Source organism: Notolabrus celidotus, chromosome 6 (assembly GCF_009762535.1).
Source record: "Notolabrus celidotus isolate fNotCel1 chromosome 6, fNotCel1.pri, whole genome shotgun sequence".
Taxonomy (NCBI): domain Eukaryota; kingdom Metazoa; phylum Chordata; class Actinopteri; order Labriformes; family Labridae; genus Notolabrus; species Notolabrus celidotus.
Genome location: NC_048277.1, coordinates 37,606,717 through 37,630,213, shown reverse-complemented (window position 1 = coordinate 37,630,213; position 23,497 = coordinate 37,606,717). Strand labels below are relative to the sequence as shown.

The following is a 23,497-nucleotide window of genomic DNA, read 5'->3' as shown; positions in this document are numbered from 1 at the left end:
AAACTCATGACATTTTATATTTCCAAGGTTTTATTTCAAGTTTAGCTTCTATTTTTGACAATAACTTAAAAAAAAACATTCTGGAAGACATCTCATGACTCCCAATTTGTGTCTCGCGACCCCCTAGGGGATCCCGACCCACACTTTAGGAACCCCTGATTTAGAGTTTCTACAGAAGCTTCATAAACTGTGCAATCAAACTTTAACAAATACACAGACCTGTACTTTTCAGTCAAAGCTCTATCTCTTTGAATGTCTCTGATGCTCTGAGATTGGTGTCTGAATTTGTTGACTGCTGCCATCTAGTGGAGACCTGCTGAAGAGCAGCTCAGCCACCTTGTACAAACCCTTAAATGCAGAGGTTTCTAATTCTGCCTTCTTCCCCAACTCATGAACAGATTCAGTAAGAGTATTCAGTTACTTTTCACTGTTTGAAAACCGAACCAGCTTTTAGAAACACTAGATGGCTGCCTCTCTTGGAGCTTTGGATGTCAGGGAGTGTTGCTGATGAGAGTCATCTGATGCAGTGTTTGTGCATTTCCTGCAGAAAGACTTGATCCACACCATCGGGGAGAGTGCAGCACTCGGAGCAGCAGGATTCGTCATCTGGGGAGACCTGAACCTGACCTCATCCAGGGTGGGTGTCCTTTACCTTTCTTAAAGCACCCCTTACCCTCCACCCTTCCCCTCTGTCACACTGACTCACACTGAGTAAAGAGATCCTGCTGAGAACCTCTTTCAGCTCAATGTGAAACTTTAATGTGAAAAACATTCTTTCCCAAGCTGCTTGATTATTTTTTGGGGGACTCCAAAAAAACCACAGCAGGAAACAGAGACAGACAATAGAGAGTCTGCTTTCAGAGAGTGGTTTCAAACACACAGAGGCCACACATTATGAAGCTATGATGCATTCTTTCTAAAGGCAAGCACGAGTCCCGTCTTTTAGAGTTACTCTTGCAAAATCTCTTTTTTGGGTGCATGACTGAGGCACTAACAGAACTCAGATATCGCCTGCTGCTTCGTATTCCTTCAAAACATCTTTGTTGTGAGGACGACTTTAAGCTGACATTGAAGCTGCAATCATGCATTCTCCTCGAAAACAGTGAAAACATCCACAGCGTCGCCATTTTCAATAATTCCATCAATCAATCTTTATTTATGCAGCGCCAAATCACAACAAATCTTATCTTTCCAAACAGAGCAGGTCTAAAACCGTACTCTATGTTCTATCATTAACAAAGACCCAACATCAAGACCGGATCAGATCCTGTCCCATCTTCCAGACAGGACTCAGTCTGATCTCATCTTAATCCACCATGAGCAGAGCACTTTGCAGCATTTAGCAAGTTACAGTGGCAAGGACAAAGTTCCTTTAACAGGCAGAAACCTCCAGCAGGACCAGACTCATGTTAGACACACATCTGCTGAGACCGTGTTGGAGAGAGGGATAGAGGGAGATGAAGAGAGAGAGAGAGAGATGATGGTGGGGAGACGGATAGTAGTAGTTGTAGCAGCTGGAGTCTGGAACGTCCACAGCAGCAGAGATCCGGAGGAACCTACGAGACAAGGGAGCTCAGGGACTCCAGAAAGGTCTATGAAGAGAGAGAAGAGAGGGAGACCAGAAGAAAGAAAAAGAGGAGAAGAAATGGTGAAAGAATGACAGAAGGGAAGGACGGGATAAAGGATGAAGAAACATGGAAAGAACAAAGAGAGAAAGAAAGAAGAAAGAAAGAAAGAAAGAAGGAAAGAGAGAAGGAAAGAAAGAGAGAAGGAAAGAAAGAGAGAAGAAAGAAAGAAGGAAAGAAAGAAAGAAAGAAAAAAACAGAGAAGGAAAGAGAGAAGGAAAGAAAGAGAGAAAGAAAAAAAGAAGGAAAGAAAGCGAGAAGGAAAGAAAGGAAGAAAGAAACGAATGAAAGAAAGAAAGAAAGAAAGAGAGAAGGAAAGAAAGAGAGAAAGAAAAAAAGAAGGAAAGAAAGCGAGAAGGAAAGAAAGAAAGAAAGAGAGAAGGAAAGAAAGAAAGAAAGAAAGAGAGAAAGAAAGAAAGAAACAGAGAAGGAAAGAAAGAAATAAACACAGAAAGAAGGAAAGAAAGAAAGAAAGAGAGAAGGAAAGAAAGAAAGAAAGAGAGAAGGAAAGAAAGAAAGAAAGAGAGAAGGAAAGAAAGAAAGAAAGAATGAAAGAAAGAAAGAGAGAAAGAAAGAAGAAGAAAGAAAGAAGAAAGAAGAAGAAAGAAAGAAAGAGAGAATGAAAGATGGAAAGAGAAAAAAGAGAAAGAAAGGAAAGAGGAAAGAAAAAGAGAAGAAGAAAGAAAAAAAGAAAGAAAGAAAGAAAGAAAAAAGAAAAAGAGAGAAGGAAAGAAAGAAAGAAAATAGAGCAGAAGAAAGAAAGAAGAAGAAAAGAAAGAAGAAAGAAAGAAGAGAAGAAAAAGAAAAAGAGAAAGAAGAAAGGAAAGAAAGAAAGAAAGAAAGAAAGAAAGAAAGAAAGAGAGAAGAGAAAGAAAGAAGAAAAAAGAAAGAAAGAAGAAGAGAGAAGAAAGAAAAGAAAGAAAGAGAGAGAAAGAAAGAGAGAAAGGAAAGGAAAAAGAAAGAAAGAAAGAAAGAAAGAAAGAAGAGAAGAAAGAGAAAGGAAGAAGAAGAAAGAGAGAAGGAAGAAAAAGAAAAAAGAGAGAAGAAAGAAGAAGAAGAAGGAAAGAAGAAAGAAAGAGAAAGAAAGAAAGAAAGAAAGAGAGAAGGAAAGAAAGAAAGAGAGAAGAAAGAAAGAAAGAGAGAAGGAAAGAAAGAAAGAAAGAAAGAAAGAAGAGAAGGAAAGAAAGAAAGAAAGAAAGAAAGAAAGAAAGAAAGAAAGAGAAAGAAAGAAAGAAAGAAAGTAAGAAAGAAAGAAGGAAAGAAGGACAGAAAGTAAGAAAGAGAAAGAAAGAAAGAAAGATAAAGAGAGAAGGAAAGAAAGAAAGAAAGAAAAAAGTAAAGAAAGAAAGAAAGAAAGGATGAATAACAGACCCAAAAAAGGAATTACAGCAGAGATCCAGAGGAACCTACGAGACAAGGGAGCTCAGGGACTCCAGAGAGGTCTATGGTTAGTAACTTTAATGGGACAGGAAGAGTTAAAGTGAGAGACAGGCAGAGAGAGGAGAGAGAGGGAAAGACAGGATCCCAGTGTGTCAGTCTAAGCCTATAGCAGCAGAACTAAGAGCTGGTCCAAGCCTGATCCAGCTCTAACTATAAGCTTTATCAAAAAGGAAAGTTTGAAGCCTACTCTAAAAAGTAGAGAGGGTGTCTGCCTCCCGGACCCTGACTGGTAGATGATTCCAAAGGAGAGGGGCCTGATAACTGAAGGTTCTACCTCCCAGTCTATCTTCGTCCCTTGGTTTGTAACTCTGGGTCTGAACCCGACAGTAAACATCACGTGTTCTTGTGTTTCCTCAGCATAACTGCTCCAAGGTGAAAGCCTTCCTGAACCACCGCCTGGGCCAGTACATCACCAACGTGACGCGAGCCGCCGAGGTATGCAGCGAGTTCCTCTGCCAAGGGAACGGTCGCTGTATCCGCCGGGACCCCCTCGCCCACCATTACCTCCACCTGAGCTCCAAGAGCTACCGCATCCGGCGCTCCGGGGACGGGGACTTCGCCGTCACGGGGTGGCACTCGCAGCACGAGCTGCAGCTGCTGACCGACAGGTTCAGGTGTCACTGCTACGAGGGCCACGAGGGGGAGCGCTGCGACAGCGTCAACATCGTGAAGGAGGACGACGGGCCGTGGAGGGAGGACGAGGAGGACGAGAAGGAGAGGAAGAGGACAGCGTGGGAGGACGAGCAGGGCGATGGGTGGGAGGGAGGGGAGAGCGAGGCGACACGGACAGGATACAGCCTCCATCTGGTGCTGTTGATGATCCTGCTGAACTTGACGTTCGCAGAAACAGTCGTGTGATGATCCATGACTAAAAGAGGAGTCACTTTTCAACACAGCTGTGTACAGGTGTTACTTTTCAACACTAACTGCCCTCCATTAAGGTGAAGGCAGGCTGCACATTCAAGTCTGTTTGCATTGATCAGAAAAACATTTGCAACTGTAGCTGTAATCCAAAGTAGAGATATAACAAGTGTGGCATTGACACGTCGTAGAGATGTGGATGAATGCAGACCTGGTCCATCAGCTCATCTTTAAACTCTGCTATCGTTGTCCCTGTTGATTTTTGTAGACGTGCAAAGCCGACACACCAAACCAACTTTGCCGATGCGCCGGCAGCCATCATTCGTTTGCGTATCTCCGGCCTTATGGGACTTCAGGGGACTCCGTAAAACCCAGACATTTTCAGCTGTCCCATTTCTAAAAGAAGAACATTACCAACATGTGGTTTAACGAGACCAAAGAGATCGTCAGGGACTTTTAATGTCATCAAGCTGAACACAGACACGAAAGAAGGTGGTGGTGAAACCTTTGTCCGTGAATGTGACCTTGTTCTTTTAATAGCAGTGTTACATCTGCATTTTTAACTTTGGCTTTTATTTTTACACTTTAGAAACGATAAAGTGGCCCTTTTTGAAGAATAAGATGCAGAGTGAAACTTGGGAGCAAGATAAATGTTGGTTTTTCACCAATCTTCTACAGAGGTCATCCAAATCTAACGGACAAATTCCACCAGATCCGTGTCCGGTCCATCAACTGATAGGTTCCTATTTCTGCCAATGTGTCAACTTCCACTTCGTCTCTGTTACCCCTTTTCGACCGAGGCAGTTTCAGGGCCGGTTCGGAGCCGGTGCTCAATTGAGAACCAGTTTTTGTGTTTCAACTGCGCGTGAACCGGATCCCGGCCGGGAAAACTGGTTCCAGAGCGGCTCCCAGTGGCGGTTCTAGGGAGGGGCCAACAGGGGCCAGTGCCCCTGTAAAACTGAACCTGGACCCCCCTGTGGCCCCCCCTCTCCACACCAAACAAATATTATACAATAAAAAAAGCTTCGGCATCGCGCAGGTAGACCAGACCAGTAGAGGGCAGTAACACAAAGAGGAATGCCATTCATCACATATGACACCATAGAAGCAGACGGACAGGCAGGTATCATTATGAGTCAACAGGTCGGAGGTTTTCAGAGGACCAGAAAGACAACATGGAGGAGAGGAGGAGGAGGAGAATCCTTGATTCAGTGATTACCATGAGGGAAACCTCGGTCACATGACTCCAGCTGTCCGCCGGACCGGGCACAGATCTATTAATGATATGAATGTTGGTGTGGGGGAAATTATATCTCTGACCTGATGATGGTGCTTCGTTAAAGTCAGGTTATAACTCCATCTCCCTTTGCTGGAGGCTTGAACGTGTAATCCAGCAACTGTGTTGAAAAGTAACACCCGTGAAATCTCCACGCTCCGTCCTTTGGGAGTGTAATGGCACTTTACATGACACGGAGTTTGACATGTTGACTTGAAACATGAAGGTCCAGTTGATTGTAACAATCTGTGCTTCTTTCTCTGACCGACCGACAACTGCGTGTGTTCCTCTGGTTGATGTTGATGTTGATGATCAGCTTTTTTTTGGACTGTTTTTAAACTGAGGACTGCTCAATGTTCAGCAAGGAGACACGTTTGACCAAATGATCCCCCGTGTCCTCGCTGTACCACTTTTTTTGTTTTAACCTCTCAAAGCTTTAAGGTTGAAATTTGGTCTAGCTTTGTGTTGAGGAGGCACAACTGCCAAGACTTTGGAGAAAAACCAAGGGTTGTGAAAACGAACCACTCGCCATGTGTAGGAGTTAATCACTCACACTGAACGCTTGGTCTGAGGTGCTTTAAAAGGGAATTTCTGATATATTGTTCAACACAGACCATATTTTTTATACATTTCATGGAAGACAGAAGGTGTACCCAATCCCAAAACCAAGTCTATTCTGCATGACCACCAGCTTACTCTACATTATCACACTTATCACCCAACAACCGAGGGAATTTCACTGATTTAAAGTTATATTTTGGGCCTTTTTGCCTTTATTTGATAGGACAGTGAAGAGAGGTGGAGAGGAGAGAGCAGGGGAAGACAGGCAGGAAATGGTCGACCAGCCGGGTATCGAACCGGCGACCCCTGCGACGAGGACTGTAGCCTCTGTGCGTGGGGCGCTTAGACCGCTAGGCCACCAGCGCCCCGAAAAAGAGCCAAGTGTGGGTACAAGTACTGTTTCTTCTACTTTGGTCGTATAGCTCATCAGGAAATACCTCTGAGCCTGGACGTGGTGCACACACCTTAAAGGTGCTTCTAAACATAAATGTCATATATCTGTATCTTATCTTTTATTTCCTTTGATTCATTAACCAGAAACATCCTGTATGTTGGGCGTTTTGTTTGTGTTATGTAGAAGTTTGTGTATATCTCAGTTCAGAGGATTCACATCTACAGACTGTACTTTTTCCTGATGCGTCATCTTAATGTGGCTGAGAGGACGGAGCAGTCTCTGAAGCTGCAGCGCAGTACTGTAGGTATGACGAAACACTGGGCAGGATCGCGAAGACGGCACATACTGTCAGTATGCATGACTCAGTCACGACCCTCTGTGGTCATTAAAGTCTGAAACGCCCACTTCTTGCCAACGCTGGTGGTTTCAGTTCAAACCAAAGATGAGGTGTGAATCACCAAATGAAGTTCTTAAGGAGTGTCTCCTGCAAAAATGACTGAAGGTATCACGCTAGCTCAGAGCTGAGTGCAGGTTGGAGCTCTTTGAAGGTTTGTTCAGACCACAACCATCAATCAATCAATCAATCTTTATTTGTATAGCGCCAAATCACAACAAACGCTATCTCAAGACGCTTTTACAAACATAGGAGGTCTAGACCACTCTATGTCAAATTATGAACAGAGACCCAACACCAAGACAGGGTAAGACTCAGTCTGACCCCACCTTAATCCATCATGAGCATTACACATCGCAGTATTTAGCTAGTTACAGTGGAGAGGACAAACTTCATTTTAACAGGCAGAAACCTCCAGCAGGACCAGACTCATGTTAGACAGCCATCATGCCTCGACCGAGTTGGGTCTGGAAAGACAGATAGAGGGGAGTAAGAGAGAGAAGTGATAGTGATGAGACGAGTCGTAGAAGCTGTTGCCACTGGAGTCCAGATCGTCCGCAGCAGGAGAACGTCTACGGCAGCTCAGAGGAATCTGGTCTATGGTTAGTAACTTTAATGGGACGGGCAGAGTTAAAGTAACAGTAAAGACAACGAGGACAAAGTCGATGCAAAAAAAGCAAAACCCTCATTCTGTTGTTGTCATTCTCCTGATGTTTTGTAACCTGGATGTCCCAGCAGCGTGGAGATCCATTGATGAGCATCCACAAGTAGCGGGCCTTATTCCCCAACAACTTCCTGAGGGCTTCTTTGAGTTTCTATCTGACAAAGCTGCAGAAGTTTGCACCTGTGCAAACTCTTCTGCAATAATAAAAGCCAGATTCTCTGACTTAGCATAAACGAACACTCCTTCAGTGTCCACAAAAATCAAGAGACTGCAGAGCTGTGTGCACACTCAGGTTTACCAAGTTCTAAGACATGACAGGAGCACACAGATTTAAATCTTAAAACTATGCAATGTACTCTAAATGTAAGATTTGCATTCTCATTTAATAATAAGTTACCTACAAGTTGCCAAAGAGCCTAAACCTAGAATTTAAAATGTCCTTTTGCATACCTGAATTAAAGATGGCAACATTTAAATCCTGCATTTACAGTGGTGGCCAAATTTATTTGGACACTGGGCACACTGAAAGGTTTCAATCGTTTTTGTTGAATTAACCATTAACCCTTAAAGACCTAGACCATTTTTGGGGGGACTCTCCATCCAGACTCTCCTGAATTTACTTTGAGAATGTCTGCTGTAACTAAGTTTTTAAAGCTTGATGATTGGATTAGCGGTTTAAAAGTTATCAAACATTTAAGAACAAGTGGCCGTCGGTGGCTGTTCTAGGTCTCTGAGGGTTAAAGTACCCGTGAAATGAATTAAAGTCATCTACAAAGTCATCATTATGCTCAATAAACCATAGAATACAGCCATCATAAGAAGATGTTGTTCAATTTTCCCTACAAAAAACAAGCTAGGCCCATCACACTGTCAATGCCATACAATCAGAAGAAGCCAAAGTACCTGTGTGATCACGGTCAGGTGTGATCATGGTTGATTGAAGAGTCTTAGGACCCAGCTGTAGAAGGCCTCTCCTGCTCTTTAACTGATTGGTAACATCAGGGTTTTGTCACAGAGGCCACACCACCAATTGGTATAAATTTAAGGCCTCAAGAAGAAGTCTGTTGCTCTCTGAACATCGCTAAGGTGAAGAAGGAGCTAACGAGTGAGCAAGGGGTTCAAATAAAGACCCTTTAGGATGCTGGCTGGAGTTACCGCTGCATGGCCAAGGACTTGAGATGCAGTCCAAGCACCATATAGTCCACTTTAGACCGCCATGATGCCACCAATTCACACCAGATCTTAACAGAACCAGGACAGATCTATTGTACATTCAAAAGAGTTGCAGAAGGCATGGGATAAAACTAAGTGTTGAAGTTCTCAGTGCTGCTGTCATTGCTGCAGAAGGTGGACATGCCAAATATTAAAGTTAAAAGTGAATGAAAACAGCAGGACTCATTTCATCTGATGTTTGTTTTGCTCAGAACAACCAGCTGAATGAAATGAAATTATCTTTTGGCGGCACAAGAAAGGTGAATATATTCAGATCTGTCAGGTGTTCTAATAATTTTGGCCACCACTGTATATATTTCATTTTATGATATGCAGGGGCATAATTTAGGAAAACACAAAATCTAATTATTTTCCCTAAGGGCTTAGAATGGTCTTAAAAGTTTGTAGATTTTATTCTAAGAGTCTTCCTGAAACCTTTTGAAGGAGGTTTGACCCTCTTATGACCATAATCCCTCACTGAGCGTATCTTTACCGTAATGTGCAGTGTATCAAACACCATTGGAAAGCTCTTGTTCTCTACTTTCGGAAACAGTTTGAATGTTTTGAATTGCACCAACGGTTCAGGAGTGACGGTACTGAGAAGCTCACGTTACAGACGTGTGACGCACGGCTGAATTTTGTCTGTGATTGGACGGTCGTACTGCAGAAGTCCTAGGGGCTAGCGTAATGAAACTACATGGGCGCAAAGGTCTATTCCCCCGCTTTCTGGTGGTTTTTGAATTTTCTAGATATCTTAAACGGTTCAGAAGTTAAGGTTTTAAGATGTACGCATGTCAAATCCTGTCGGCAGCGACGGTTTGGGAAGAAGAGGGTTAAAGAAGAGCGGGGAAGGAGGCCTAATCACTTTGATGGATTTGCATGGAGACACAAACCTCCAATTTGTTGGTTAAGACTCAAAAATAAAGTGTATAAGTGCAACTTTTCTCAGCTCAAGTGGATAAACCTTTAACTGTCTTTAACACAAGTAGTGCCGCCTGGAGCAGATTGTTTTCCACGTCGGTTTTGTTGAACTTTTGCAGAAATTGAAACACTTTCTCTCAACACAACGTAACTTTTCTCTGGCATTGACTTTTCTACAGCCGCTGCACTCAAAGAACTCAATCCAAACTGACCGGAGCTGACTAACTTGATGAAAACCTGCACATTCAGGTTTTCAATCCGTGCCAGCAGATCAAATCAAGAGCAAGAGGCGGGACCTTGTTCACGTCTCACGACGTTTCTGTAACTCTGAATCTTCAACCTCCAGTTTACTTTACACATCAGTGACTGTTTCCTGCACTTAATCTGTGTTTCTGTTCTTCAGATTGTAAACGTATTATGCAACAAGAGCTATGCAACACATGAGAAATGTTACCTGAATGTAAATGCACTGCAAATAAATACATTTCTTTGATACACACAAGTCTTTATATCTTTTTTTCTGTACACACAAACTGACGAGTTGATGGATGCATGCTGGATCATAAAATAAATATTTACCTGTGATTAGCTTTTAGCCTGACATGTGTACACACTCCATTAGTGTTAGACTTCTTCAAGTCATTATTAGGCCTTATTTGTTAACCAAAATGAAGAAACCACAGTAAGGGTCCTAGAATCTACACGTAGATAGATGTATACCCAAAAGCATACACATAAACGTACCTATACACAAACATAAACATACACATGCACAGCCATGCATACATTATAGGAACTTAAGAACTGTAGTTACTCCACCCAGAGGAAATAAGACTCCTTTATGATCCCTCTGATAAGGTCTGATTCTGTTAATGTGTGACTGCAGGTGTTCAGGTGTTCAGTCCAGAGTCCAGAGCTGCTCTGTGATCCTTAAAGAAGACTTCAGAGAGTCTGGACTGTATGTGAAGAGTCTGAGCGCTGAAAACCTCCTGCTGTCCCTCTTTGTTCTCTCTCTCTGCTGATTCCTTTCACCTTCACTCATCGGCTTGGTGCAGAAGATCTTCCCCATCAGAAGGTACCCTGACACACACTGTTCATGGTGTTTGTGTGAGCGTGTGTTAAACTGACCTGAGAACAGTACAGGTGGTAGAGATGTGTTGTTTGTTGCTGTTGTTGTTGTTGTTAGGTCTTAAAGTCTCATTTATTGACATGTGTATGTAAGTCGTTTTCTCTGCACACCCAGCTGTAGGCGTCTCTCTACACACCTTGAAACATGTTGGCTTCAACAGCTAGAGATGAACGTGATATCTGTGATGTCTGAGTGCTTTTCTTTGCTGTCTGATCTCCTCTGGGATAAAAAGCAGATCATTGTTAAGTGACAAAGCTAAGAACTACTCTGATCTGCTCTCAGATGATCAAGGATTATTGATTGAATATATGTCTTAATAGAATCAGTTACTGACAGTGCATGCCCTGTGTCTGGGTGTGATCAATGATTCACTTTTATTGATTAATTAAAAACACACAGTCCAAAGTCAGATCAGTGGACGCAGGGTTCAACCATAGACAAGATCATAATTGGGCGTAGACTCTGTGTTGTTTCTGAAGCGCTGTTATGAAGAGGCGGGCCTTTAGCCTTTTCGCTAACAGCTACAGGGCGCCTGCCTGTCAATCAAGTCAGGCATGCCCTTATTTGTGCAAAACTCAGGGGGTCTGATACTTAGGCTTCAACACCGAGGACAAATATTAAGGTTAAGGTTGAGGCATTTAGTCCTCAGACTGTTAGGTTTAGGCACTAAGTCCAGGGATAAATATTAAGGGATAGGGTCAGGCATTAAGCAAACTGACTGTTAGGTCCCGGCATTAAGTTTGCAGACAAATATTAAGGTTTAGACAGACAGTTAAAACAGGTTAGGTATTCCTCCCATTGACTGTTATGTTTAGGTTTAAACACTGAGGACAAATAATAAGTGTAAGGGTTAGGCATTAAGTCCACTGATGGTAAGATTGAGGCTCTAATTCCAAGATCAAATATTAAGAAGCCAGGGTTAGGCATAAAGCCTATTGGCAGTTTGTTTGTTGTCCATTGACAAATATTAAGGGTGAGGTTTAGTGGCTAAGCCCAATATCAAATATTAAAAGCTAGTTCTAGGCACTTAGACCACTGATGGTTAGGCTAAGGCATTGAATACGAGGACTAATATTGAGGGCTCAGGTTAGGCATAAAGCCCACTTACGGTTAGCTTTAGGCATGAAGTCAGAGGAAAAATATTAAGGGTTAGGTATTTAGCGCACTGACGTTTAGATTTAGGCACTTAGTGCCAAGACCTAACCCCTTATAGTTTATCCATGGACTAAGACTACTGACGATAAGGTTAAGGCATTAAGATGGAGGAAAATTATTCGGGGCTCAGGTTAGGTATTACTCTCATTGATGGTTATGTTTAGGTTTAAAAACAGAGGACAAATAATAAGTGCTAGGGTTGGGCATTAAGTCCACTGACAGTTAGGTTCAGGCACTAGATCTATGGAAAAATATTAAGGGTAAGGACTTGGCACTAAGACCACTGATGGTAAGATTTAGGCACTAAGACCAACATCAAATATTAAGGCTTAGGGTTAGTCACAAAGCAGACAGACGGTTAAATTGAGGCCCATACTCCATAGACAAATATTAAGGGGGTTGGATTTAGCCACTAAGTTCAAGATACAATATTGAGGGTTAGGGTTAGGCATGAAGCCCATTGGCAGAATGTTTAAGGCACTAAGTCCATTGACAAATATTAAGAGTGAAGTTTAGGAGCTGAATCCAAGATCAAATATTAAGGGCTAGCTCTAGACACTAAAACCACTGATGATTAGGCTAAGGCTTTAAATACGAGGACAAAGCTAAGAACTACTCTGATCTGCTCTCAGGGGATCGAGAATTATTGATTGAATATATGTCTTAATAGAATCAGTTACTGACAGTGCATGCCCTGTGTCTGGGTGTGATAAATGATTCACTTTTATTGATCAATTAAAAACACACAGTCCAAAGTCAGATCAGTGGACGCAGGGTTCAACCATAAACAGGACAATATATGGACGTAGTCTCCGTGTTGTTTCTGAAGCGCTGTTATGAAGAGGCGGGCCTTTAGCCTTTTCTCTAACAGCTACAGGGTGCCCGCCTGTCAATCAAGTCAGGCATGCCCTTATTTGGGCATAATGGGTGTGTATGTGGTTTCCTTTACTTCTGTATTCAGCATCAAGTGGACGCTTGAGGAACTGCAGTTTGTAACACTCCTGCATTGACTTCATGTCTCGTCTGAGTGAACCAGGTCCAGCTCCTCGGTTGCTCTATACGGGTAGCTACCCAGGGTTTGAAGCATTGTCAGTGTCTGAAAGACTGCAGAGCCCTGATGTGCCAGTGCAACTTCAACAAGCTCATACTAATACCCAACATTATCAATACCATGTTATTAAAGACAAGATCTCAAACACAAACCTGAATGATACTGGATTAAAGTCAACGCTCAGAGCATGTTTGCTTCCCTGAGCTCCACTGGGATTAACCAGAATCTCTTCATCCAGAAACACAGAGTTTTATTTCTCAAGTGAACGCACTCTGCTTAGCATGTCAGGAAGGCCAATGATTGTCTCAGTTTTATGACAGTATCAAAGGTCAATCATGTGATCTCTTCTAAACTGAGCACATTCAACAACCAGTGTGATGAGTATCAGTGACTCCACTGTACAGCAGAAACAGTCTGAACCTGCTCACAGGAGCAAAGGTTAGTGATTAACTGCTCAGACAGAAGTTGTCAAATATGCTCCAAAAGTCCACCGATGCTAATTAGGAACATCCAGTTCTGGTTCTTCTACAGGTGAAGCAGGAAGTGGATCTGAATTCACCTGGGGGGGTAACCACTAATATCACAAGCCAGGAAAAGGGAGGGAAAAAAGACAAGAATACTGAGAACAAACACACGCACACACACACACACACACACACACACACAAACACACACAAACACACACACACATACACACACAGACACACACACACACACACACACACACACACACACACACACACACACACACACACACACACACACACCGAACTCGTAAGTAGTCAGAGTGAGCGCCCCTCACAGAGAATATAATGAATGTGGCTCCATCTGGTGGTAGAAGCAGGAATGACACTGTGTCAGAGAGCAGTGTGTGTCTCTGTGGTGTAAAGCGGCAACCTCCGGTCTTAAAATATGAAGACCATGGAGAAGTGCTAAAAACTGCAGTTCCTCAAGTGTCCACTAGAGGCTGGCTGCAGAAACACAGGAAACCACATACACACCCATTCAAAGAAGACGATCTTTACAGCCGAAATAAACATGTTTACAGCCTGGTTGAGTTCAGCATCTCCAATATGGCACCCGCCGTATTTTACATGTCTGTGGTTGTAATGATGAACATGTTGTTGTGTTTGTGTGAAGGTGGAGGCTCTGCTATGGATCAGTGTGAGGATGGAGGGGAGGGAGCCCCTCCCTCTAAAAGCACTCTGTGGGGGGAACATGAAGCTCAGAGACCTGGACCTGGACCTGGACCTGGACCCAGCTGTGTGTCATTAAAGAGTGACTGGTCTGCGGGTCAATATTTTGACTTCAAAGATGGACGTCAGTCTGCTGATAAAAGGTAAGAAGGTTAAAGGTTTGTGTCCGTTGTCTTCAAACTGTCCTCAGGACGGTTAAAAGAAGTCAAAGTGTCCCCCTGAAGGACATTTCTGACACAATCCCTTTAACCATCTTTATCTACAATACTCAGAGACACTTTCTACAAAACTTAGAGGTCTTTAACTTTTTCTGGTGTTTATGACTCTTTCAGTATCAAAGATAATAGACCTGGACCTGGACCTGGACCTGGACCCAGCTGTGTGTCATTAAAGAGTGACTGGTCTGCGGGTCAATATTATGACTTCAAAGATGGACGTCAGTCTGATGGTCTAAGGTAATAATCGATCACAGAGTTTTTATCAGAATCAAACATTAGAAAAGTTTGTAGTAAATTTCAGCAGCACTCAAACCTGGAAGATTTTCAGAGTTCATGTTTGTTCATCAGTGTTTGTGATTCTGTCAGAGTCAAACATCAGAGACCAGACTCTCCTGGACCTGGACCCAGCTGTGTGTCATTCAAGAGTGACTGGTCTGCGGGTCAATATTATGACTTCAAAGATAGACGTCAGTCTGATGGTCTAAGGTAATAATCGATTACAGAGTTTTTATCAGAATCAAACATTAGAAAAGTTTGTAGTAAATTTCAGCAGCACTCAAACCTGGAAGATTTTCAGAGTTCATGTTTGTTCATCAGTGTTTGTGATTCTGTCAGAGTCCCACTTCAGAGACCAGACTCTACTGGATCTGGACCCAGCTGTGTGTCCTTCAAGAGTGACCGGTCTATGGGCATACGTAATGAGTTCAAGTCTGGAGAGATGAGTGCTGATGAGCGGTAAGCCTCTCAAAGTGAACTTCCTGTTGTTGTGTGTGAAACATTTGTAACTGTGGTCGGTGTTTTCTCTGTGAAGGTGAACATTTGTCCCTCGTTGTGTTTCTATCAGGATCAACAGCAGTAAACAGGATTGGAGGCAGAGATAACTGTACTCAGCATGTAGTATCTTCATGTGTGTCCTGTGTTTGTAGGAGGATCCAGCAGTGTTTCTACCAGGATCCACTACATAGAATCTATCACACCAACACTGTGTGTCATTATATTATATACACTACATGATGTTCTATTTGTTCCACAGAGTTCAGAGATCAGAGGCTCCCATTGGTCAGTCTGCCCAGCAGCATCAAACACAGCTGGACTCCATATTGATGGTGAGTAAATGTACAAACACAGCTCCTCCTGAGAATCAGAGCACACACTCATTCTGTTTGGATGTTTCTGTTTCCTGATCGCAGGAATTTAGCACTTTGCAGCATTTAGCAAGTTACAGTGGCAAGGACAAAGTTCCTTTAACAGGCAGAAACCTCCAGCAGGACCAGACTCATGTTAGACACACATCTGCTGAGACCGTGTTGGAGAGAGGGATAGAGGGAGATGAAGAGAGAGAGAGAGATGATAGTGGGGAGACGGATAGTAGTAGTTGTAGCAGCTGGAGTCTGGCACGTCCAGAGCAGCAGAGATCCAGAGGAACCTACGAGACAAGGGAGCTCAGGGACTCCAGAAAGGTCTATGGTTAGTAACTTTAATGGGACAGGAAGAGTTAAAGTGAGAGACAGGCAGAGAGAGAGAGAGAGGGAAAGACAGGATCCCAGTGTGTCAGTCTAAGCCTATAGCAGCATAACTAAGAGCTGGTCCAAGCCTGATCCAGCTCTAACTATAAGCTTTATCAAAAAGGAAAGTTTGAAGCCTACTCTTAAAAGTAGAGAGGGTGTCTGCCTCCCGGACCCTGACTGGTAGATGATTCCAAAGGAGAGGGGCCTGATACCTGAAGGTTCTACCTCCCATACTACTTTTAGAGACTTTAGGTACGATGAGCAGGCCTGCATGCTGGGAGCGTAGTGTTCTAGAGGGGTAATAGGGCAGGATCCACAGACTAAATCCTGAAGCAGCATTGTGATCCAGTCTCCATGCTGGACTCTGCAGACCAGCAGGCTCTCTGTCTGTCACAGATGATCTGATGTTCTATTTTGTTCCAGCTGCTCCAGGAGAACATCATCAGTTTTGTAAAGACCGAGCTGAAGGAGATCCAGAGAGCTCTGAGTCCAGATTACCCAGAATGCTTAGAGAGTCCGAGGGAGGATGAGGATGAAGAGCAGAGGAGGAGCAGAGAGGCCTTTCTGGAGATCACTCTGCACTTCCTGAGGAGAATGAAGCAGGAGGAGCTGGCTGACTGTCTGCAGAGCAGTAAGGCAAGGGCAAGGCAAGGCAAGGCAGCTTTATTTGAATAGTGCATTTCATACACGAGGGCAACTCAATGTGCTTTACATTAAAACATTAAAAGCATTGGAGACATTCAGACAAGCATAAAAGAACACAATTAAAATGACAAATATAATAAAACAGAAAAGAAAATTTTAATATTTTAATTTAAAGTGGGTTAAAATAATCTAAGATAGGAAGGCAGTGGTAAATAAAAAAGTCTTAATCTTTGATTTAAAAGAGGTGAGAGTTGGAGCGGACCTGCAGCTTTCAGGGAGTGTGTTCCAGATATGTGGAGCATAATGACTAAACGCTGCTTCACCATGTTTCGTTCTAACTCTTGGGACTGAAAGCAGACCAGTACCTGATGACCTCAGAGGTCGAGGTGGTTCATAAAGTAGTAGCAGATCAGCCTAAACCAATCAGGTCTTTATAAACCATCAGCAGGATTTTAAAGTCTATTCTCTGACAGACAGTAAGCCAGTGTAGAGATCTAAGAACTGGAGTGATGTGGTCTACTTTTTTGGTCCTTGTTAGGTAAGAGGATTTGAACACATTGAACATGATGGAGAGAGGAAATGGAGACAACATGGGAGAGGTTTACATTTCAAACTCTGCTGTTAATATGATGCACACATTTGGATCACATCTATGAGCTGTGAGAAACTGTTCACAGCTGATGAAGAGATTTCAGAGAGGAGGAAAATCAAATCCATCCTGATGTCTGAAAGTGTAAATTCATCAGACTGATTGTAGCTTCAGATCATTCATCACATTTCTCTTTGGTTCTTTCAGGAACTGGTGCTGCAGAGTGCAGACGTAAACTGAAGTCTGACCTGAAGGAGAAGTTCCAGTGTGTGTTTGAGGGGATCGCTAAAGCAGGAAACCCAACCCTCCTGAACCAGATCTACACAGAGCTCTACATCACAGAGGGAGGGACTGGAGAGGTCAATGATGAACATGAGGTCAGACAGATTGAAGCAGCATCCAGGACCCCACACAGACCAGAGACCACCATCAGACAAGAAGACATCTTTAAAGGCTCACCTGGAAGAGATCAACCAATCAGAGCAGTGCTGACAAAGGGAGTGGCTGGCATCGGGAAAACAGTCTTAACACAGAAGTTCACTCTGGACTGGGCTGAAGACAAAGACCACCAGGACATCCAGTTCACATTCCCCTTCACTTTCAGAGAGCTGAATGTGCTGAGAGAGAGAAAGTTCAGCTTGGTGGAACTTGTTCATCACTTCTTTACTCAGACCAGAGAAGCAGGACTCTGCAGGTTTGAAGAGTTCCAGGTTCTGTTCATCTTTGACGGTCTGGATGAGTGTCGGCTTCCTCTGGACTTCCACAACAATCAGATCCTGACTGATGTTAGAAAGTCCACCTCAGTGGATGTGCTGCTGACAAACCTCATCAGGGGGAACCTGCTCCCCTCTGCTCGCCTCTGGATCACCACAAGACCTGCAGCAGCCAATCAGATTCCTCCATGGTATGTTGACATGGTGACAGAGGTCAGAGGGTTCACTGACCCTCAGAAGGAGGAGTACTTCAGGAAGAGGTTCAGAGACCAGGAGCAGGCCACTACAATCATCTCCCACATCAAGACCTCCCGAAGCCTCCACATCATGTGCCACATCCCGGTCTTCTGCTGGATCACTGCTACAGTTCTGGAGGATGTGCTGAAGACCAGAGAGGGAGGAGGGCTGCCCAGGACCCTGACTGAGATGTACATCTACTTCCTGGTGGTTCAGTCCAAACTGAAGAGCATCAAGTACTATGGAGGATCTGAGACTGATCCACTCTGGAGTCCAGAGAGCAGGGAGATGATCCAGTCTCTGGGAAAACTGGCTTTTGATCAGCTGCAGAAAAGGAACCTGATCTTCTATGAGTCCGACCTGACAGAGTGTGGCATCAAGATCAAGGAAGCCTCAGTGTACTCAGGAGTGTTCACACAGATCTTCAGAGAGGAGAGAGGACTGTACCAGGACCAGGTGTTCTGCTTCATCCACCTGAGCGTTCAGGAGTTTCTGGCTGCTCTTCATGTCCATCTGACCTTCACCAAGTCTGGACTCAACCTGATGGAACGAGAACAACCAACGTCTCTGATCTCTAAGGTCTCAAGAGACAAACCTGAACTGAACCGTCTCCATCAGAGTGCTGTGGACCAGACCTTACAGAGTCCAAACGGACACCTGGACTTGTTCCTGCGCTTCCTCCTGGGTCTTTCACTGCAGACCAATCAGACTCTCCTGAGAGGTCTGCTGACACAGACAGGAAGTAGCTCACAGACCAATCAGACTCTCCTGAGAGGTTTGCTGACACCGACAGGAAGTAGCTCACAGACCAATCAGAAAACAGTCAAGTACATCAGGAATAAGATCAGTGAGGATCTGTCTGCAGAGAGAAGCATCAACCTGTTCCACTGTCTGAATGAACTGAATGATCGTTTTCTAGTGGAGCAGATCCAAGAGTCCCTGAGATCAGCACGTCTCTCCACAGAGGAACTGTCTACTTATCAGTGGTCAGCTCTGGTCTTCATCTTACTGTCCTCAGAGGAAGATCTGGACGTGTTTGACCTGAAGAAGTTCTCTTCTTCAGAGGAGGCTCTTCTGAGGCTGCTGCCAGTGATCAAAGCCTCCAACAAAGCTGTGTGAGTTCATGAGTGAGACATTTGAAATAGAATTCATTCTGTTCATGACAACTGAAACCTTTGTTTGTTCTCATCATCTTCTTCAGGCTGAGTGGATGTAACCTCTCAGAGAGAAGCTGTGAAGCTCTGTCCTCAGTCCTCAGCTCACAGTCCTCCAGTCTGAGAGAGCTGGACCTGAGTCACAACAACCTGAAGGATTCAGGAGTGGACCTGCTATCTTCTGGACTAAAGGATCCAAACTGTAACCTGGAAACTCTCAGGTCAGTTTGAGTCTGATTGTAAAGTTCCACTCTCTTACAGGATTTGAACAATTTGAAAATGACATCAAGATGAAATTCTCATGATTCTGAGGTTTTTCAGGGCTTCAATGAAAACAAGTCAGAGGGAACAATATACAGTCCCCTCCAAAAGTATTGGAACAGTGAGGCCAATTCCCTTATTTTTGCTGTAGACTGGAAACATTTGGGTTTGACACCAAAAGATGAACATGAGACAAGAGATCAACATTTCAGCTTTTATTTCCAGGTATTTACAGCTGGATCTGATACACAACTTAGAAGATAGCATTATTTGTAAAGGATCACCACATTTTTAGGTGAGCAAAACTATTGGAACAGATACACTTAAAATACATTAAAGTGAATAAGACTTAATATTTTGTTGACTTAATCCTGTGCTTGCAATAACTGCATCAAGCCTGTGATCCATTGACATCACCAAACTTTTGCATTCTTCTTTTGTGATGCTTTTCCAGGCTTTCACTGCAGCCTCTTTCAGTTGTTGTTTGTTTTGGGGGGTTACTCCCTTCAGTCTCCTCTTTAGCAGGTAAAATGCATGCTCTATAGGGTTTAAGTCTGGAGATTGACTTGGCCAGTCTAAAAGCTTCCACTTATTGCCCCTGATGAACTCCTTTGTGGTTTTTGCAGTGTGTTTGAGGTCATTATCTTGCTGCATGAAGAAGGATCTCCCAATCAGTTTGGTTGCATATTTCTTTAAAATTGGCAGACATAATGTTTCTGTAGACTGTCGAGTTCATTTTGCTGCTGCCATCATGTGTTACATCATCAATGAAGGTTAATCATTCACAAACAAAAATATAGAGGCTACTCTAGAAGATGCAAACCACTCATTAGCAAAAAGAATAGGAAGGCCAGACTGGATTTTGCCAAAAAAGTACAGAGATGAGCCTCAACAATTCTGGGACAAAGTTTTATGGACTGATGAGACAAAGATGAACCTTTACCAAAGTGATGGAAAGGCTAAAGTTTGGAGAAAGGAAGGATCTGCTCATGATCCCAAACATACAAGCTCATCTGTGAAATGTCATGGCTTGGGCTTGCATGGCTTCTTCTGGGACGGGATCATTAACCTTCATTGATGATGTAACACATGATGGCAGCAGCAAAATGAACTCATCAGTCTATAGAAACATTTTGTCTGCCAATTTAAAGAAATATGCAACCAAACTGATTGGGAGATCCTTTATCATGCAGCAAGATAATGACCTCAAACACACTGCAAAAACAACAAAGGAGTTGATCAGGGGCAAGAAGTGGAAGCTTTTAGACTGGCCAAGTCAATCTCCAGACTTAAACCCTATAGAGCATGCATTTGACCTGCTAAAGAGGAGACTGAAGGGAGTAACCCCTCAAAACAAACAACAACTGAAAGAGGCTGCAGTGAAAGCCTGGAAAAGCATCACAAAAGAAGAATGCAAAAGGTTGGTGATGTCAATGGATCACAGGCTTGATGCAGTTATTGCAAGCAAAGGATTTGCAACAAAATATTAAGTCTTATTCACTTTAATGTATTTTAAGTGTATCTGTTCCAATAGTTTTGCTCACCTAAAAATGTGGTGATCCTTTACAAATAATTCTATCTTCTAAGTTGTGTATCAGATCCAGATGTAAATACCTGGAAATAAAAGCTGAAATGTTGATCTCTTGTCTCATGTTCATCTTTTGGTGTCAAACCCAAATGTTTCCAGTCTACAGCAAAAATAAGGGAATTGGCCTCACTGTTCCAATACTTTCAGAGGGGACTGTATTTAGTCAAACTCTACGTGTTGACTAACAATAAGTGGTCATAGAAAACTGCATCAAGAAGAAAATTATCATTTGTTGAGTAATAAATAGAAGTGGGAATAATACATTTTTGGTATCCATGTCCTTTTAATGAGAGCATTTTTGTCTAATTTTCACGTCTTTCAGGTTTACTGGATGTAACCTCTCAGAGAGAAGCTGTGAAGCTCTGTCCTCAGTCCTCAGCTCACAGTCCTCCAGTCTGAGAGAGCTGGACCTGAGTAACAACGACCTGAAGGATTCAGGAGTGGACCTGCTATCTTCTGGACTAAAGGATCCAAACTGTAACCTGGAAACTCTCAGGTCAGGTTTCATGCTCATGATGCTTATGGTTTTTATAAATAGTATTAATCATTATATGTTTAATAACTGCATGATTTACTTTCTAAATCCAGTCTGTCAGGATGTCTGATCACAGAGGAAGGCTGTGCTTCTCTGGCCTCAGCTCTGAGCACCAACCACTCCCACCTGAGAGAGCTGGACCTGAGCTACAACCATCCAGGAGACTCAGGAGTAAAGCTTCTGTCTGCTGGACTGAAGGATCCTCTCTGCAGACTGAAAACACTGAGGTATAACAGACAACAAGAACTCAAACACTGAATGTGCAGAAGAAAACACCTCTCACTCACTCAATGACACACACACACACACACACACACACACACACACACACACACACACACACACACACACACACACACACACACACACACTCTTCTGTCCACAGGGGTCTGTACAGAGTCTGCTCTCTGAAGAAGAAGAGGATAGATTGAAGTGAATCTCAGCAGGAACAGAACTAAGGAAGTTACAGATGTTAGAAACATGGATTCAAAGTACTGGCTGCAGAACTGGGTTAAACACTGAGATCAAACAGTATTCATTGAGCTTCATCAGCCCAGATATACTGGTTTACTGACACAGCTCCATTCAGGGAGACCAGCAGCAGACCTGTCAGTCACCATCAGCTTCATATACATGCTGCTACCTGCTGTTTGTTTCAGCAGGGACTCTGAGACATCATGGAGGACATGTGGAAATGATCTGAATGTTGATGATTGTTCTCCAGCTGTCTTCATCACTCTGAAACCATAAGACAGGATGTTTAGGATGATTGATTTTTACTCCTGACACATACAAAGAGACCACTTCTTTAAAGTGACAGAACAAAGGTTCAGCAGGAATCCTCTTTACTGATTTCAAAGAGGACATGAGAAGCAGAATCTGGACTTTCTGGATCCAAAGATTCAGCCTGTTTCTCTGTCACAGGGACAAACTGAGGAACACTGCTTCATGTTGAACAGCAGGTAGGACTCATGTTGGACTGAACATCACTCTGACTGTGTTTCTTCCTCCAGGGTGGACCATGGTGGAGAGCAGTGGTTAAAACCTGGACTGAAGAAGTGTAAGTGTGGAATCAGTTTGACTCATGAGGACCAAACAGCAGACTGTCAGCTAACAAAGAATAAAGCCTTCAGGTGTGTCTGATGATAAACTGCTGCTGTGTTGTGTCTTTGTCTCTCCATCAGATGTCTGTGAACTCACTCTGGACTCAAACACAGCAAACAGAGAACTCAGACTGTCTGAAGACAACAGGAAGGTGACATGTGAGAGAGAGTATCAGTCATATCCTGATCATCCAGACAGATTTGAGTCCTGTCGTCAGCTGCTGTGTAGAGATGGTCTGACTGGTCGCTGTTACTGGGAGGTCGAGTGGAGAGGAAGGGTTTATATATCAGTGAGTTACAGAGGAACCAGAAGGAAAGGAGTCAGTGACTGTGTGTTTGGATATAATGATCAGTCCTGGAGTCTGATCTGCTCTGATGGAGGTTACTCTGTCCGTCACAATAACAGAGAAACAGACCTCCCTCTCTCCTGGTCCTCTGTCTCTCACAGAGTAGCAGTGTATGTGGACTGTCCTGCTGGCACTCTGTCCTTCTACAGAGTCTCCTCTGACTCTCTGATCCACCTCCACACCTTCAGAACCTCCTTCACTGAACCTCTGTATCCTGGGTTTGGGTTTAGGTCTTATGGTTCCTCAGTGTGTGTGTGATCTGTGTAGCAGGGAGAGTCTCCTCCTCTCTACACACACACACACACACACACACACACAACATACACACACAAACACAAACAAACACACACAAACACACACACACACACACACCACACACAAACACACACAAACATACACACTAACACACCACACACACACACACACACACACACATAAACACACACACACACAAACAAGCACACACAAACACACCACACACACACACAAACACACCACACAAACACACCACACACACACACAATCACACACACACACAAACACACACACACAAACACTCAAACAAACACACACACACACACACAAACACACACACACACAAACACACCACACACACACACACACACACACAAACATACACACTAACACACCACACACACACACACCACACACACACACACACACACATAAACACACACACACACAAACAAACACACACAA

At 43.4% G+C, this 23,497-nt stretch overlaps 1 protein-coding gene across 1 annotated transcript in view; it reads left to right on the top strand.

Moving 5' to 3' along the window:
• LOC117814239 (NACHT, LRR and PYD domains-containing protein 3-like) overlaps positions 1-23,091 on the top strand; it is a 39,411-nt gene extending 16,320 nt beyond the window's left edge. Inside the window, exons 10-13 of the mRNA XM_034685460.1 lie at positions 21,115-21,288; positions 21,381-21,554; positions 22,341-22,387; positions 22,512-23,091. Of these exons, the coding sequence (XP_034541351.1) occupies positions 21,115-21,288; positions 21,381-21,554; positions 22,341-22,387; positions 22,512-23,035 (919 nt within the window). The 3' untranslated portion in view covers positions 23,036-23,091. The remainder of the gene's footprint in view (positions 1-21,114; positions 21,289-21,380; positions 21,555-22,340; positions 22,388-22,511) is intronic.
• Positions 23,092-23,497: the final 406 nt, after the last annotated feature.